This window comes from Plasmodium cynomolgi, chromosome 10 (genome assembly GCF_000321355.1).
Source record: "Plasmodium cynomolgi strain B DNA, chromosome 10, whole genome shotgun sequence".
In the NCBI taxonomy this organism is placed as follows: Eukaryota; Apicomplexa; class Aconoidasida; order Haemosporida; family Plasmodiidae; genus Plasmodium; species Plasmodium cynomolgi.
Window position 1 is genome coordinate 1,444,310 of NC_020403.1, and position 15,206 is coordinate 1,459,515.

General features: G+C 28.9%; 4 protein-coding genes across 4 annotated transcripts; 1 reads left to right on the forward strand and 3 right to left on the reverse strand.

The window, feature by feature from the left end:
- Nucleotides 1-2,580: 2,580 nt before the first annotated feature.
- On the reverse strand, nucleotides 2,581-3,944 carry PCYB_104260 (hypothetical protein; the record flags this gene model as incomplete). The annotated part of the gene is made up of 3 exons (XM_004222975.1): nucleotides 2,581-2,823; nucleotides 3,074-3,445; nucleotides 3,534-3,944. The coding sequence occupies 3 exons, from the start codon at nucleotides 3,942-3,944 to the stop codon at nucleotides 2,581-2,583; spliced, it is 1,026 nt and encodes a 341-aa protein (XP_004223023.1).
- Nucleotides 3,945-6,040: 2,096 nt separating this feature from the next.
- PCYB_104270 (hypothetical protein) lies at nucleotides 6,041-6,453 on the reverse strand (the record flags this gene model as incomplete). Its single annotated transcript, XM_004222976.1, has 2 exons — nucleotides 6,041-6,185; nucleotides 6,296-6,453. The coding sequence occupies 2 exons, from the start codon at nucleotides 6,451-6,453 to the stop codon at nucleotides 6,041-6,043; spliced, it is 303 nt and encodes a 100-aa protein (XP_004223024.1).
- Nucleotides 6,454-8,488: 2,035 nt separating this feature from the next.
- On the forward strand, nucleotides 8,489-10,694 carry PCYB_104280 (VIR-like CYIR protein; the record flags this gene model as incomplete). Its single annotated transcript, XM_004222977.1, has 3 exons — nucleotides 8,489-9,282; nucleotides 9,415-9,882; nucleotides 10,626-10,694. The coding sequence occupies exons 1-3, from the start codon at nucleotides 9,256-9,258 to the stop codon at nucleotides 10,692-10,694; spliced, it is 564 nt and encodes a 187-aa protein (XP_004223025.1). The 5' UTR covers nucleotides 8,489-9,255.
- Nucleotides 10,695-12,219: 1,525 nt separating this feature from the next.
- On the reverse strand, nucleotides 12,220-12,536 carry PCYB_104290 (hypothetical protein; the record flags this gene model as incomplete). Its single annotated transcript, XM_004222978.1, has 2 exons — nucleotides 12,220-12,435; nucleotides 12,483-12,536. The coding sequence occupies 2 exons, from the start codon at nucleotides 12,534-12,536 to the stop codon at nucleotides 12,220-12,222; spliced, it is 270 nt and encodes an 89-aa protein (XP_004223026.1).
- Nucleotides 12,537-15,206: the final 2,670 nt, after the last annotated feature.

Consider the following 15,206-nt stretch of genomic DNA (forward strand, 5'->3'; position numbering starts at 1 on the left):
TGTGAGTATCCTGTTTATCCCATTTTTTTTGTACCATAATATGTATGCACATGCTTAATATTTTATGTGTGCTTTTTTTTGTACATCAGTTTACGCCCCTGGGACCCTATTTACGGAGGTGCGTATCGAAGAAAAAAAAAGTGAACCATAATGATTATAGAGAATATACGCAAACACCACCAACACACACGTCAAAACAAAATAATGTAAATTATAACAAGAACCGAATACAGATAATATATCAAGCTGGGTAATACGTGTTACATTACAGTTAAATGGTATTAAAATGGATAATAAACAACGACAGTGAGAAGGGTATAAATAGGGTTAAATGTGCAATTGCATTTAACAGGAGAAGGGGAAGACATAAAGAGAATAAAGAATTGAATTTTCATATTTAACAGTTTAATACGTTTTTCAAGCTCGTTAAAACATGTGTTTAACATGAATACATTATTTTTTAGTGTGTTGTGAAACTCAAATTGATTCAGAATAGGAAAGGAGATCTAAAATGAATAAAACTTAAAACGAATAAGCTTGTATTAAATTACAAGTAATAATTTTTTTTAGTACAGGATGTGATACGCGTTAGATACATATTGGTGGTATGCAAAATGCGCATAAAAGATTGACATAGTAGGAAATAAATTTAATAGTTACAGTTCTTAGTGAACTAAACAAATGAGCTATTTTTAACTTATAAATTAGAAATGTTTCAAAAAAAAAAATTTTTACAAAAATGAGTTATACCATTATAGGAAAATATATGGGGGCTTCATAAATTACTAACCATGTGGTATAAAATGAGGACGATTTGAATATAAGCATATATGAGAAATCATTTGAGCATTATTAATCAGTTTGTGTAAGCTATTATATCTTTTTAATGATGTAATGCACTCTGTTTTTGTGCAAACGTAACAGTTAATTTTTATTAGTCTATTTCACTTGCGATTGTTTTAGTTATCATTTGTTGTTCGTTTTGATCAATGAAATAGCACATTTTAGACATTTAATTTTTTGTACTGCAATGCTGGTAATTTTTTTTGGTACACATTTTAACACTTTGAAACAACAGATAACTATTTTGAATTAAATTAAAATAGTTATTAATGATTTACGTTTCCAATTTTAAAATATCATTATTAGTACAATATATAAAATATATTTTAATGTTTTATTTAAAAGCTATCTTGTTATACTTCATCGTTAAGAGTGAGGAGTAATGTTTAGCCTAAGTTGATTCACTATAATCTATGAAGAAAATCACACAAAAGGTTAAATTATGCAGTTTAGCTCTTTCCCTTTTTTATCACTTTAAAATAATGCATAATTAGCACCAGTGTGGAAACATTCCGAGCTGCAGTGAAAAACGTAATGTTATGCTCTACAAAAATTAATAATTCTTATGTAAGACTGCGTAAAAGCTGTTAAAAGAGGTAAATTTAAAAAAAAAACGAAAAAAATATATTAAAAAATAAAAGAAGCAGCTTAACATTGTCGTTGAGGGAACTTTGTTTACAACGTTACACTGTGCAATAGAATGACATGTTTAGATAAAAAATGTCCAAGTTTATAGTATAACTGATTAGGTTTGTACACATTACGAATTTACTAAAAAATTGTAGCTTTTAAGCACTATAACAAAAAAAAAGGTTAATTAAATTACGCGCATTAATACGTATACATATGTATATATATATATATATATATATATAGAGAGAGAGAGAGAGAGAAAAATCCGCATTGACTAAATGCTTGTGTGGCTTATGGTTTGATCCTGTTTATAGAATCAATAATGCCTTCATATTATCTTCAAAAATAATATTGCATATTGACAAAAATATTTACATGCAATTTACCCCTTTTTAAATAAGTAAATTTTGCCCACTCAGGGAGTATGCGCCAAATTGTAGTCTTTAAACAGAATTGTGTGTTACTTTTTTGAATAAGCCTAAGACAACATTTTCATGAGAGACGGGCTAACTTCTACGTTATTAATATATATATCATTATCAGATATATTGTCATATTATGAGTATTCTTGAGGACTATACGTGAAATATATATAATTGTTTTCGAATTCTGAAGGTTCGAACTGCTCTGGGCTTAATTCTACTTCTTGTTTTTCTTTGCTTTTCTTTTTAGTTTTCTTTTTTTTAGACTTTCTCCAGGAAGAAGTATACTAAAAGAAAAAACAATTTTATAAAATTGTATTCTAATCAAAATAAATGGTTATAAAAATGTTCATCATATTTTTATTACGTAAGTTTTATTTTACTTTAATAATGGGGCCTAATAACAGAATTATGGATGAAAGTGCCAAAATAATTATTAGATATTTTTTATTTGAAAGTTTTGTAAGTACTGGAGGTAATGGAGATAATTCTGTATTTGCATTTTCCGTGGAATTTTCTCCTAAGTTTTCACCTACATTTGGAACTAGTATACCATTTAATGTTGTAACATGTGGATGAATGGAAATGCTAGTGTCACCTGCAGTTATATGAAACTTTTAATTCTTTGCATCGTAAGGTAAACTCTTAATAGTAGAATTACCTTCAACTTGTAGTCCCCCTTCTAATTGTACTTGAGTTTGTCCCCCTTCAATGTGTTCACTTCTAAGATGATTCTCATGAACTCCATTTGTTTTAAAACGTTCATCTTCTCCACAAGATGAAGCTTCTTCAGAACATGTCCTTTGTGTACTAGATGAAATATGTCCAGTACTTGACACACCTGAAATAGATTGCAAAGGTTCACCAGTTGTCGATTGTTTAGCAACTGGCAGTAATTCCGCAGATGTCTTAATCTTATGAATGACTTTAGAAGATGAAAAAATAGTATGTAAAGTACCAGAATGCGGTGTGCTAACAGATAAAGTACCATCAGGTGGAGTACGCGTATGGGTAATAACAGGGGTTGTAGAAGAAGCAGTTGAAGTAACAGTAGAAGTGGTAGTAGTAGTAGTAGGAGCAGTAAGAGTGGAAGTCGTTACAGTAGAAGAAATATTAGCAGGTGCGATAGCATGAACTTTAGGCGTTTGATCATGATCAGTAGCCTGATGAACTACAGGCGTTGAAACAGGGATATTCAACGCACACTGTAGGCTTGAAATTGTACACGATTCAGACGAAGAAGAAACTGAAACAGAGGGGTCTGTAACAGAAACCTGATTATTTTCTAACGCACGTCTATCCAGTTTATCGCATAAAACAGGATTGTTGCTACAACTACCTTGTAAAGATTCAGTTGGATCACTTTCTGATACGCTAACCCTTTTGGGATCTTCGGGTGATGAATCGCTATGTTGAACACCTTCAGTTTCAAGAGAATCATGAGCAGTATGTTTGTCCCTAGATTCTCCAGAGGCAGTTATCTTCTCCTCATTAACAGGCTGAGAATGTTGAGACGATTCTGAATTATCTTCTTCCCTTGCAGGTTCCTGTTTATCAAGAGATGCACTATTCAGTTGTGGATCTGCACCCAATCTTTCTACTCCAAGTTCCCCATCATTTTTTTTTTAGCGGAACTTCTTCTTCTGATTTTGTTATTTTATTTTCGCAATGCTTACATTCTTTAAATAGTTCATCTATTTCATGACCTAACTTAATTTGTTCCTTTATAATTTCCTTTAATTCACTAGGACATTTGCGATAATTATTATATTTTTTCAATGATTCCTTTATTACTGACTCAATAATCCCATAAACCCTTGAGAATTCTTCTTTAGGACATTCTTTTTGTTCCTCAACATAACTATTTAGGTATATACGTAAATCTTCACATTTATTAATAAATTCTTCGTTTCTCTCATTATTAGTCTTATCCAATTCAGCGGCTTTCTTTTCAATATTATCTACAACAGCAGTCAATTTACTTAAGCATTCATCTTCTTTTTCTCCTTTTCCCTTTTTAATATTTGAAAAATCAATTTGAATCATGACTTATCCATTAATCATTATTTTAGTTATTTCCCCTTTGTTTTCGTTCCAGTAAAAAAGTTTGGAAAATAATTTAACCATATATATGTAAATATATTTGCGAAAAGGTAATCTTATATTTTAGTGTAAAGAGATTGCATAATTTTATGTCAAGCAATATATAGGATGTTGTGTTTCTTATTAAAACGGGCAAATTATAAATAATTTATTTTAAAAAATTAGTCTGAATTGAATATTAAGTATATTATTTAATGAAACTGTAAAATAATACACGATTCAATTACAAGAAATAATTGAATTTATGTTTTTTAATCGTTGGCTAGATTTTTCCGTAATATACATGTCGCCACAAGTGGTATACCATAGTACGATTTTGAAATTAATTTTTAGCATATCTTTTTTCATCTAAGGATTAATAGTGATTTTATAGAAAAGAAATGCATATAAATAGCATGAAAGTGGATAAAAAAAATATGCTTCGTAAAATTATTATTTGTTGTAAAAATTGTTATTGTTACTAAGAGAACGCATAAATACTTTTATTTTATCATCTGTATTCAGCCATTTAAGCATTTTCTGTTTTCCCTTTTTCCATATGGATTTATATTAAACCAAATTATACTGTCAATGCTAGAAGATTTTTGCATTGCTGAAAAAAATGAATACTTAATAATTTATTAATTTATTTTACGCTTTTAGGATATGACATCTGCAAATGAAATTTAAAAGACATTTTATAGTATGCCGAAAGTGACATCCTTTACGTTAACATAATTATAAATGTCTAATTTTCTGTTAGGAACAAAGTAAAAGAATATTTCTAGGAAAAATGATACACAGGATAGTAAAGAAAACAAATTATAATTATAAAATAAATTATAAAGAAGAATAATTTCTGTGTAATAATTAAAAGATTTTCATCGTTATGTATTAAGACGAAACACTTTCTTAATTATGGGAAAATTGTTTTTATACATATTAGCATAATAGATAAGCTTTTTTTTTTTAAACAAACATGTGCAAAAAATGAGCAACATGTTGAAAACGGCGCAAAACAAAAAAAAAAAAGAACAACAAAAAAGCACACACATGCTGCGTATTATATTTCGTGTTTACTTCATTTCTTTTTTTATTAAATAGAATTTCTAGCAAAACGCTATTTAAATGAGTTATAATTCAGTTGCCACAAATAAATATTTAAGTACATGTAATACTTAAGCATGTGTTCTTATGAACGATTGTATGCTATACGAGTTCGACTGTTTGGATTATTTGCGTGCCATGGCCCTAAAGCAATGTGTGCAGGTTCCCGTAGAGTTTGTCGTATAGTTTTCCGTAAAGTTTCCTGTAGAATTTTCTGTATATACCTCGTGTAAATATTGTGCATAGTTCTTTTTTTCCTCTACGTTTTCCTTCTCAGCCATGATCCAAGTGGGGTAAACTAAAATAAAAATTCAAAATGTGAAAAATGCATTTAATCTATAAGTACACAATTTTAACAAAAAGGTAATATTAATGCTTGAAGGGTTTATATCTGCAAACGTAATGCATATTTACTTTAAAATAAAGAAAAATAATAAAAATTGTTCCACGTAATAAAGAACTCGGTGTAAAAAGGTGCATAGGAGGTGATCCTAACATAGTTGTATCTAGAGCAGTATCCATTGCAACAGGTTCACTAGCAGGTGCTACGTAGCTTATCACAGGCTTAATTGGTAAACTTTTCTTTTCCACAATGGGTACATTTTGAAACATATCAGCAGATTTTTATATATAACTTCTTGAGTTAAATAACATGCCGCAAGTTTTGAAATGTCTGATTTTATATCCCCTTCTTGATGTTTCACTCCAGTACATTTATAATAATTGTGTGTTATAAAATCTTTTTCCGGAACACTATTTTTTCCATTTACTACAAAAACTCTAGGTTTGGGTGGTATTTGTGATCTTACGTATGATCTTGGTATGCCTTGTGGTCCTTCAGAAACCCAAGGGTACGTCTTTTTTTTTGTTGGATCTAGTGGAACTTTTTCATGTTATTCTGCCTCTTTACATTCCAATTTTGCTAACAAAATTTTGGGATCATAATTATTATCTTACTTAAAATATTCTAGACAATCATAGTCAAAACAATAATTTTCTTCAGAACATTTAGCTTGATTATGCTTATCATATAGATTAATAATAGAATTAATGTATTTCTTATGTATAGCGCCTTTGTCGCTATTACACTTAAAATTACTATTAAGATATTAAAAATTTTAAATAATCATTCAAATATTTTTTCCCTAGCCTTTCTTTCAAAATTTGAATATCTTTTTCATAAAAACGATATTCACAAGCATCTTTACCTTTTTTTAAAAATATTTTCTTGTAAGCTCAAAAATTCATTAATAGTGTCTTTAGCGCTATTGTTATTAGACTTATTAACAAAAATTTTCCTTATATTTTCATATATCCAATACTTGTATTGTAAACAGTGAACACTAGATGACATGTAGTAATTCATTTTAAGTAAAAGTTCTAAGTTTCGTACAATTTTTTGACAACGTTTTTTATCTATACCAGATTTACCTTTTTCATATGTGATGCATATGGCACTATGGATGCTCTTATTTTTACTATTGTCATCGACAGATGCATCAAAATCTCTGTCAAAATTTTTGTATATTTTATACGAACTTGTGGATATTGAGTTATTTCCATTAATCTGAAAAATACAGGAACCAGAAAAAAAAAATATATATTTAAAAACTTGAACAATTTTTTAAAAATGAAATTCATAAATTGTCTTAAATAGGTGATATAAAATGTAAATGATGAGCTGCAAATATTTTTTTATAATAGTAAAAAAATATGTAACTCTCTGAAAATTAAAAAATCTGCCCCTTCATCTAATGATATGTTAATACAATGGGAAATTAAATTATGTTAGTGTGTAATAATAAATAGGGTAGTAAGTAATATTAAGCATCTCTCTATGCTAACATTAAATCTGAATAAATATTTCTGAGGAGAAACAATTCATTAACAATAATTTATAATTAAATAAATATACAACTTTTAATGTAGCATGAGATAAATATTTTTTTTCTTAAAAAAAACAGAATGAATATCCGGATTATAATACTCTACGTAAAATGTAATATTGTGTAGGACTTAGTTATTTCATAAAAGGATTACACACAAGTGTCTGTCTAATTTTAATGATTAAAAGGAATAAAACAAATTATGTTTACTCTGTATAAATAAATAACAGCTTTTCTATTTAGTTTGATAGCACTGTTTGTCACATAACAGATGTTGTTAATGTTACAGAAGTTGCAATTTATAAGAATAATAGGCGTTTTTATTTATACATATGTTAATGTTTTTCCATATCGTTAAGCTGTACAATTTTGATTATTCTACTTTGATTTGTTCAGGAATATGCGTAATTATTAACTTCTATACTTGGATAAATACCCATTTTAATATGCCTATAAAGCATTTGCAACATTTTTATTCATTAAATAAATAAATCGTAAATGAAAATATATGGAAATATGATATTTTGAAATTAAACGGTAATTAAATTTCCATATTCACTTAGAGATCATAAATTTAGACCAAATGGTACAAAATAGAAAAAGTCCAAATGTTATATTTATGTAGAATTCACAAAAGAAGCAGAGTTTATTTATTGAATTATTATTTGCATATGTATATATTTATTATGTTTCCATTAATAGTAAGACAACAAGAAGAATCATGAAGTATCCAAATTTTCCTTTATAAACTTCCATTTACTACGTTTTGCTATCATAGATTTCCTATAGAAATGGTTATTAGAAAAACAAGTGCACTCCTATTCTGATTGCAAACAAATCTTTGAGCGCTTGTACATTTTTGCCACTGTTATTAATATGATCATCCATTTTACGTTTTGCAGGATTGCATATAAAAATAACAGTAAACAATTAATAAATTATAAGGTTTACTTTATAATTCTAAAAAATTATTTGCTATTAAAACGTCTATTTAACAGATAAGCAAATTGTGAAATTGTGTAGCTTCAAAATTAACAATTTATATTTTTCTTGTATATATAAATCCCACTGAATTTGCTAGAAAAAATGGCTTTGTTATCTATATACTTACGTTAACATAATTTTGCCTTATTGTAATAATCTAATTGAAGGAACATTTTTACTATTATGTTACAGTGCAATTGAAAAAATTGACAATATTAACTTAGGATTATTTAGATAAAAATTTTAGGTCATTATACATTTTTTAAGAATGTTTAATTTGTATGAAAATAAAAAATATCCATATTTTTAATGTTAAAACAACAAAAAAATTAATAAATTTGAAAAAATATTCCTAAGAAATTATATAATTTTGTCTAAGTTTAAATAAATAATATATAAACCAAAAAATACCGTGGAATATGAACTTTATACATATAATTTTATTTCGTATTTTGTGGAAATAAATATTCAAACAGTGGCATTACATATTGACTTTTTTTTCCCCTCTATATTTTTCACTTATTCTATTTTATGAACAAATATTTAAGCATTGCTAAANAGCAATATTTTGACATTAAAAAATTAAAAATTATAAAACGCTATATGCATAACATTTTTAAGATACGAATTTTACAAAAAGATTTTTTTGTAAGAAAATTTTTACAACATGCTATGAGTCATATATTTATATAATGTAGTGTTAGCTAAATGAGTGCTACTGGAATTTGAGAAAACAACGCATTATAAAGTAATTTAAAAGGTATTTTTCTTTTAAAAAGGAAAAGTATTGTTATCATTACATAGTGTCAGAAATGTAGTAAGTGTAATTATGAAAAATTGGATTTTTATGTAGAGAATATTTATAAGATAGTGGTATTAGCTAGCAAATATTTCCATGCAAATTATAGTAGCTTAAACTTGTGACGGTTTAAAAAAACTCGTTCTATTTCGTTTTAGCAATGCGTTGCTGCTATGTAGCTTTTTAATAAATCAAAATTTGCAAAAAGACCATTTGTCACGTGGTATTTCAGATTGATATATTCTCCATTTTCCGTGAACATTCACGCATAATTAAAAAGGTCCGTTCTGTATAATTGTAGTATGATGCTAATACAGCTTGATTGAAAGTAAAAATAAGAAAACTGTTTATTTGCTAGAAAAAGCGTGTATTATTTTTAAAAATGACGTAGGTAACGCAAAAATATAGCAGTAGATATAGCGTTTTAATTTTTCACAAGTACATATATGCGTAATTATAAGCATCATCGTTTTGCTGAGCTTCTTTATTGCATAGCAGGATGGAACCTTCAACAAAGAACAGTTGGGTATGTTTACATTTTTACCATAAAAACGGCTTACTGTTGGGGTATTATATAATCTGAGACCTATAAAGTACGCTTTCTTGAATGATAAATATTATCTACATAATACATTTCGCTTTTCAACATAAATAACAGGATGAAGCATTGCTACATTTACCTGCATATCAAAAATATGAGCAGTTTGACAGTGTGGAGATTTCCAAAGAAACCATCAGTGAATGCAATGCCCTAAAAAGCAATGATGCAGGCGATAAAACACTTTGTAAAAAGGTAGCACAAAATCTAAAAAAGTTATCTACCTTACCGGATGATGAGCTTAAAAGTGGTTGTTATTACTTCCAACATTGGTTCTTTGACAATATAGCGAAAAAATATTATAATGGAAATAAACAGGGTAATAATTATAATGTTGCTAAGGAACTTTTTGATATAGTATTAATATTTACTTCAAAATTACCTAAAATAAAACCATGCTATTGTCATGAATCTGGTTCTCCTGATGTTTGGAAAGAAGAGAAAGATTTGCATGATTATTTTGAAAATCACAAAGATATTAAATGCAACGATTCTGATAAGTCTAAGTGCGAAAAATATGTGAACTATGTTACTTATATTAAAACTTTATATGAAAAAAAAAAAGATCATTGTTGTGAGGATGAAGAATTATGGATTTTTAGTTCTTGTGGGCATTATTTCAATTGTAAAAATAAATATAATCCAGAAGATTTATTAACAAAATTACAAAAAGAACTTCAGTCAGCAGGTAAAATAACGGAGGCGCCACGAGACAGAGGTACAGGTGCAGTAGAAGCTGGTAAAGCGCCAACAAGTGGAGGGGAAGAACCAGAAAAAAAGGCACAGAAAGATGAAGTAGCTGCAGGAACAACGGAAAAGGTAATAGCTGGAGAAGTACCTACGGAAAAAACAGAAAATTCCCTAGCACAACCCGCATCTGCAAAATCAGTAGCAGTAAAATTTGTACCACCAGAACCTAAAAAGACACTAGCTGAAGAGGCAGTAGCTGATGAGGAAGCAGATGGAGAGGAAGCAGGTGAAGAGGAAGAAGGTGAAGAGGAAGGGCCTGAAGAGGTAGTAAATGAAACGATGGATGCTTTACAACCTGAAGAACCTTTGGGTACCCCACCAATAGAGAGCACTGAACAGGATGTCCATGCGATATCATATAATACTACAGAGCTTGCAAGCAACGCAGTTCCTCTGACAATTGCGGATTCCCCTAATACATTAGGAACTACACATGAAGAGTTGGACTCAAATTTTTTTCGCAACGTCATCATGGCCGTTGCAGTACTTGGAACAATTTTCTTCCTTTTCTACTACAACAGGGTAATTGCACATTATACTTTATGACATATGAATATTGTGTTATTATCTGTAATATGTTTTTATTTTAAATGAGTAGTTACAAAGTTAACATATTTTTACACATCTTACGTGTTCATTTCTGTGTCAGTCTTCACGATTGGAATCAAGTTCACGCAAAAAAAACGGAAAAAGGGAAAAAAATTTGAGCATAATTATTACGAAGAGTATGAAAAAGAGTTAGCAATGTATGATTCTGAGGAAACGTTTTTAGATTCTGAAACGGATCGATTATATTTGAATTATCACGCTGATCAAGACTCTTATTATTAATTAGGCATATAAGGTGAAAATATTTATAATAGTAATTTTAACAGGAAATGGTAGAGACGTTCATGGTTTAGCGTTCTCTTATTTGAAGAGCACTATTGCTTGAAGAGAATTGATCTCCATAAAGAACTATTATATGAAGACCGTAATTGCGTGAAATGTATGTATCTACTTAGAGTACTACTATATAGTGTGTACACTTATTTGAAGCATACTGATGTGTGTGAAAAGGATGGATTTATATAAAGTATTATTGTATGGAGTGTGAGGATGTCCCTGGAGTCTTTTATGTGAAGGCTTCAAAATATAAGGTTTAGGGTGCCATAATTTGAAGAACACTACTGAGTGAAGAATACTGATGTTTGTGGAGCACTATTATTTTAAGAGTGTCCCTCACTGAGAATTACAATTGTGTGAAAAGTACGGATGACCTGCAGCACTATTGTATGGACCATTTGGATTTGCCTGGGGTACTATTTTATGTGCAGTACTACTATATTAACAGCACAATTGTGTGAAATGTACGCATGTGCCTGGAGTACTATTATTTGAAGAGTACTGTCGTTCCTGGAATATCAATGGTGGTGATGACATTGATGTGCCAGGAATAGCTTTGACAAGGGGATACGAATATCCATGGGATATTAACGAATGGTTATTTTGGGTAAAAAAAAAATGAAGTAACAAGAATGACCGTAATGAAGTCTATACATTGAGGGCACTTGGACATCTGGCACAATATTCCATATCGAAGGAGGAAGAAATATATGGGTAGAACCATATGGATGACTTAGGAGCATCAGCAAATGTGAACATGGAGATGAAGGGATAAATGCAAAGGGGCGTAACAAAATGTGACCAAGCGCGACCAAAACAACTTAACGGACAAAAGTACCTAAGGAAATCTTCACAGAACAGAAATCCACGCGAAAAAGGCAAAGTGGAAACATTGGAAAACACTTCCAATGACATATATGGGGAAATGTTGACAGAGGTTAATTCCCCATCAGATAATCGGAGAGTTCATTGCGAACTTCCATTTATTTGAAAGTATGCCGGATTATTCGCAGCTAGAGAGAAATATAAGTAAGGAATTGCTTACATATATTAATTCGTGTGATGAATTTTTTTGTTAGTATTCAATGCTATGGCTTGAATTACAAATTCTACAATTTTTTTGTTGCACTAGGACTTATTGTCCTGTGCTATCCGTTTGTGATTTTATACATGAAAGTATATAATCATTTAAAGTGGATTTATATTTTTTTAAAAATTTTAACCGTCTTTTTAAAACCTATTTTGTTTTTGTAAAAATATAACACATTTTTTGGTGTAAATTATGGGGAAGTTACCACGTTCGGTGTTCTTTCTTGTCGTATTTGACATCGTAATTATAGGGGTCTCTATATTGGCCAGATAAGCACTACTGTGATTATGTTGTAGGTCACTGCTGGTCAAAGGTTTGTCATAAAGGTTGTGTTTTTTTTGCATATTCCCCTTGCCCTGATTTGACACATGGGGATTGCAATTTTTTGGATTGCTTTACTTACATGAATTTGATTTTTTTTTTGTATTTCTTTGGTGATTATCAGCAAAGAGGCCATAAAAATAATTTTTTAAATTGGAAAAGTCCTCCACCTTTTTATATATAATATTATTTTAGCTGTAGAGGCACTCATTAAAACTTAATCGATCCGATCATCTGCGCTTTTAATCACATCATGTGCGGATAATTTGCGGCAGAGTGTTATACATAATTCCAGGGTTCATGGTTTACGAATCGCGCGTAACCCATTTTGTTAAAAAAAAAAAAGGAACAAAAACAAAATTATATGCAATTTTAACAAAAATACGGTAACTTAAAATAACAAAAAAAAAATTAACAAATATTCGTACATAAAATTAAACTGAAAAAAAAAAAAAATAATGTGAATGTACAGGCATACACATATTTGCGAATTTTACAGGAAGCTGCGCTTGCATTTTCACATAAGTGTATAACAAAAAATATAACGGATTTAAAGCATCGCGTTACATTTTGGGCAACTGCGCGAATTATATGTTCCCTTATTTTATGTTTCTTTTTGAAACATTATTCGCAAATCGCAATTGCATTTAATTTGTGCGCAATTTTGACTATCTTATTTTCAATTGGGAGTTTTCAGTAAACATAACTCCGCGTAAGTTGTGCTATGTATTCAAATGTGCTTGCTTTCTGATCATTTCAAATTTATTTTTCCATTTCCGCAGCTCACAAATGTTCTTACACCATAAAATATGAAATTGGTCACTCCGCGAGGGCTGCAAAATTTAATGGTGAGAAATAAATTGACTCAGTATCCATATTTTTGCGCATTGTTGGTGCTTGTACTGCCGACATCAGGTTGTACGCTTCATGGGTTTTTTTTTATGATACTTGGCAGTACATATAAAATAAATTTTAACATCTCCCACCAATCATATAACTCGTTAGCGTGTGCTTATTTTTTTTGCGGTACATATATATTTCCCACATTGTTGTAACCAATTGTTCTGATTTTCCGCGTAACAATGTGGAATATCTTTCGTTTATCCATTCATCGAATTTTTTGTGCGTGCTAGCTGCGTTTATATTTTGTCATTATTATACAACTTATGCCTTCAATAATTCACACGTTAAGGGTGTAAATGATGTAATGGGGGTATTTTCCCCCCCAAAGTTATAATCATGAGGTAAATATCCTCTATTTAATATATCACATATTTATGGATTCAACTGGAATGCCTATGTAAAAATGTTACCCAGGCATATAAGTTTTTTATGTATTTTCTTCACGTTCCAATGAACGATTATTCTCCGCTTGGATTTTTATGCTACATTTGTTAGTGTCATTTTAACTTGCCTTAATCTTGTAAAGCATACATTTTTTACAGTTTTTTATTTTATAGCTGGCTCCACTGCCAGGATTTACATAATCAAAGAACTTGATCGTGTTATTGGTGCAGGCACAAACTGGATTATTTGCATATGTTTTTTTTTCTCACTTATGTATTTCCGCTAATATTTCGAATATTACAATCCAACCAAAACGCGTGACACATTTTACCTGTTTTTTTAAGCAATGTACGAAAATTACCTGATATATTTGGTGTAAAATAATCCTTATTAGGTAATGATTTGTTAAGAATGTTATATTTATTCGTTTACAAATGCTTATATTGTTCTATTTCTTATATTGGACAATGGCGAATTTATGGAAAAAAAATTGGAACAGTTATGACACTATTGTAAATATTTATATTATACAATAATGCATAGATTAGTTCGTCTTCTTATGATTAAATATGATAGATCAAAAATGTACTTCATTATTTAATAAATTTATAAAATTGTTACATAAAATTGAATATTTTTGCAATGTATTATTTTAACTTTACTTAACTTTTTAATATTAATTATATAAAAAGTGCAAGCAAAACAAAATAAGGTCATGTTATTAGAGTATTCATTTTTAAGATGTATTATTAATCTATGAGAAAACAAATATTTGATGAAATAATAAATTTTTTACACTTAGTTTTATAACTTATTAGATGATGGATAAAGAATTATCTTAATATTTATGTATATTTATCGGTTATTAATGGGGGAAACAGTTTTTGTACATATGTATATTCTTGATGTTACAACTGTGAATTTATGTGAACAGATTATATTATATGTATTCATAATTTTAAAATTGTTATTTGTTAAACTATTCATAAAAAAAAAATAGTTTTTTTAAAAAGTTGTTTAAAAAAACTGCATATTTTTGTAGGGGATATATTAGACATCAACAGTAATGTTATAACGAACAATATAAAGAAAATACTTATTACAATATTATATGCGATGAATTTTAAGTATTTCAGTTATAATAATTACTCACTTTCTTTATTAAGTAATTACTGGATGTATGTATATAAAAATTAAGATTATTCTCAAGTGTTTTATAAAATAATGATAATAATAATAATTGTGGATTCAATAAATCTCACAAGGATAATACATACCAATCATATAAATGTAGGTTCTTTTTTTTTAATTTGCAATGGAAATATTATATATGTAGCTATAATTCAGTGTTATGCAATCTTATCCAATTTAAAGTAATAATTCATAAAAAAAAATAAAATTTAAGAATATTATTATATAATTATAATAATATGAAAAATACCCTAATAATTTTACAGAAAACATTTCATACTTGTTATATAAGAAATTAACAGTTTTACATGCATGTGCTGCATCTTTT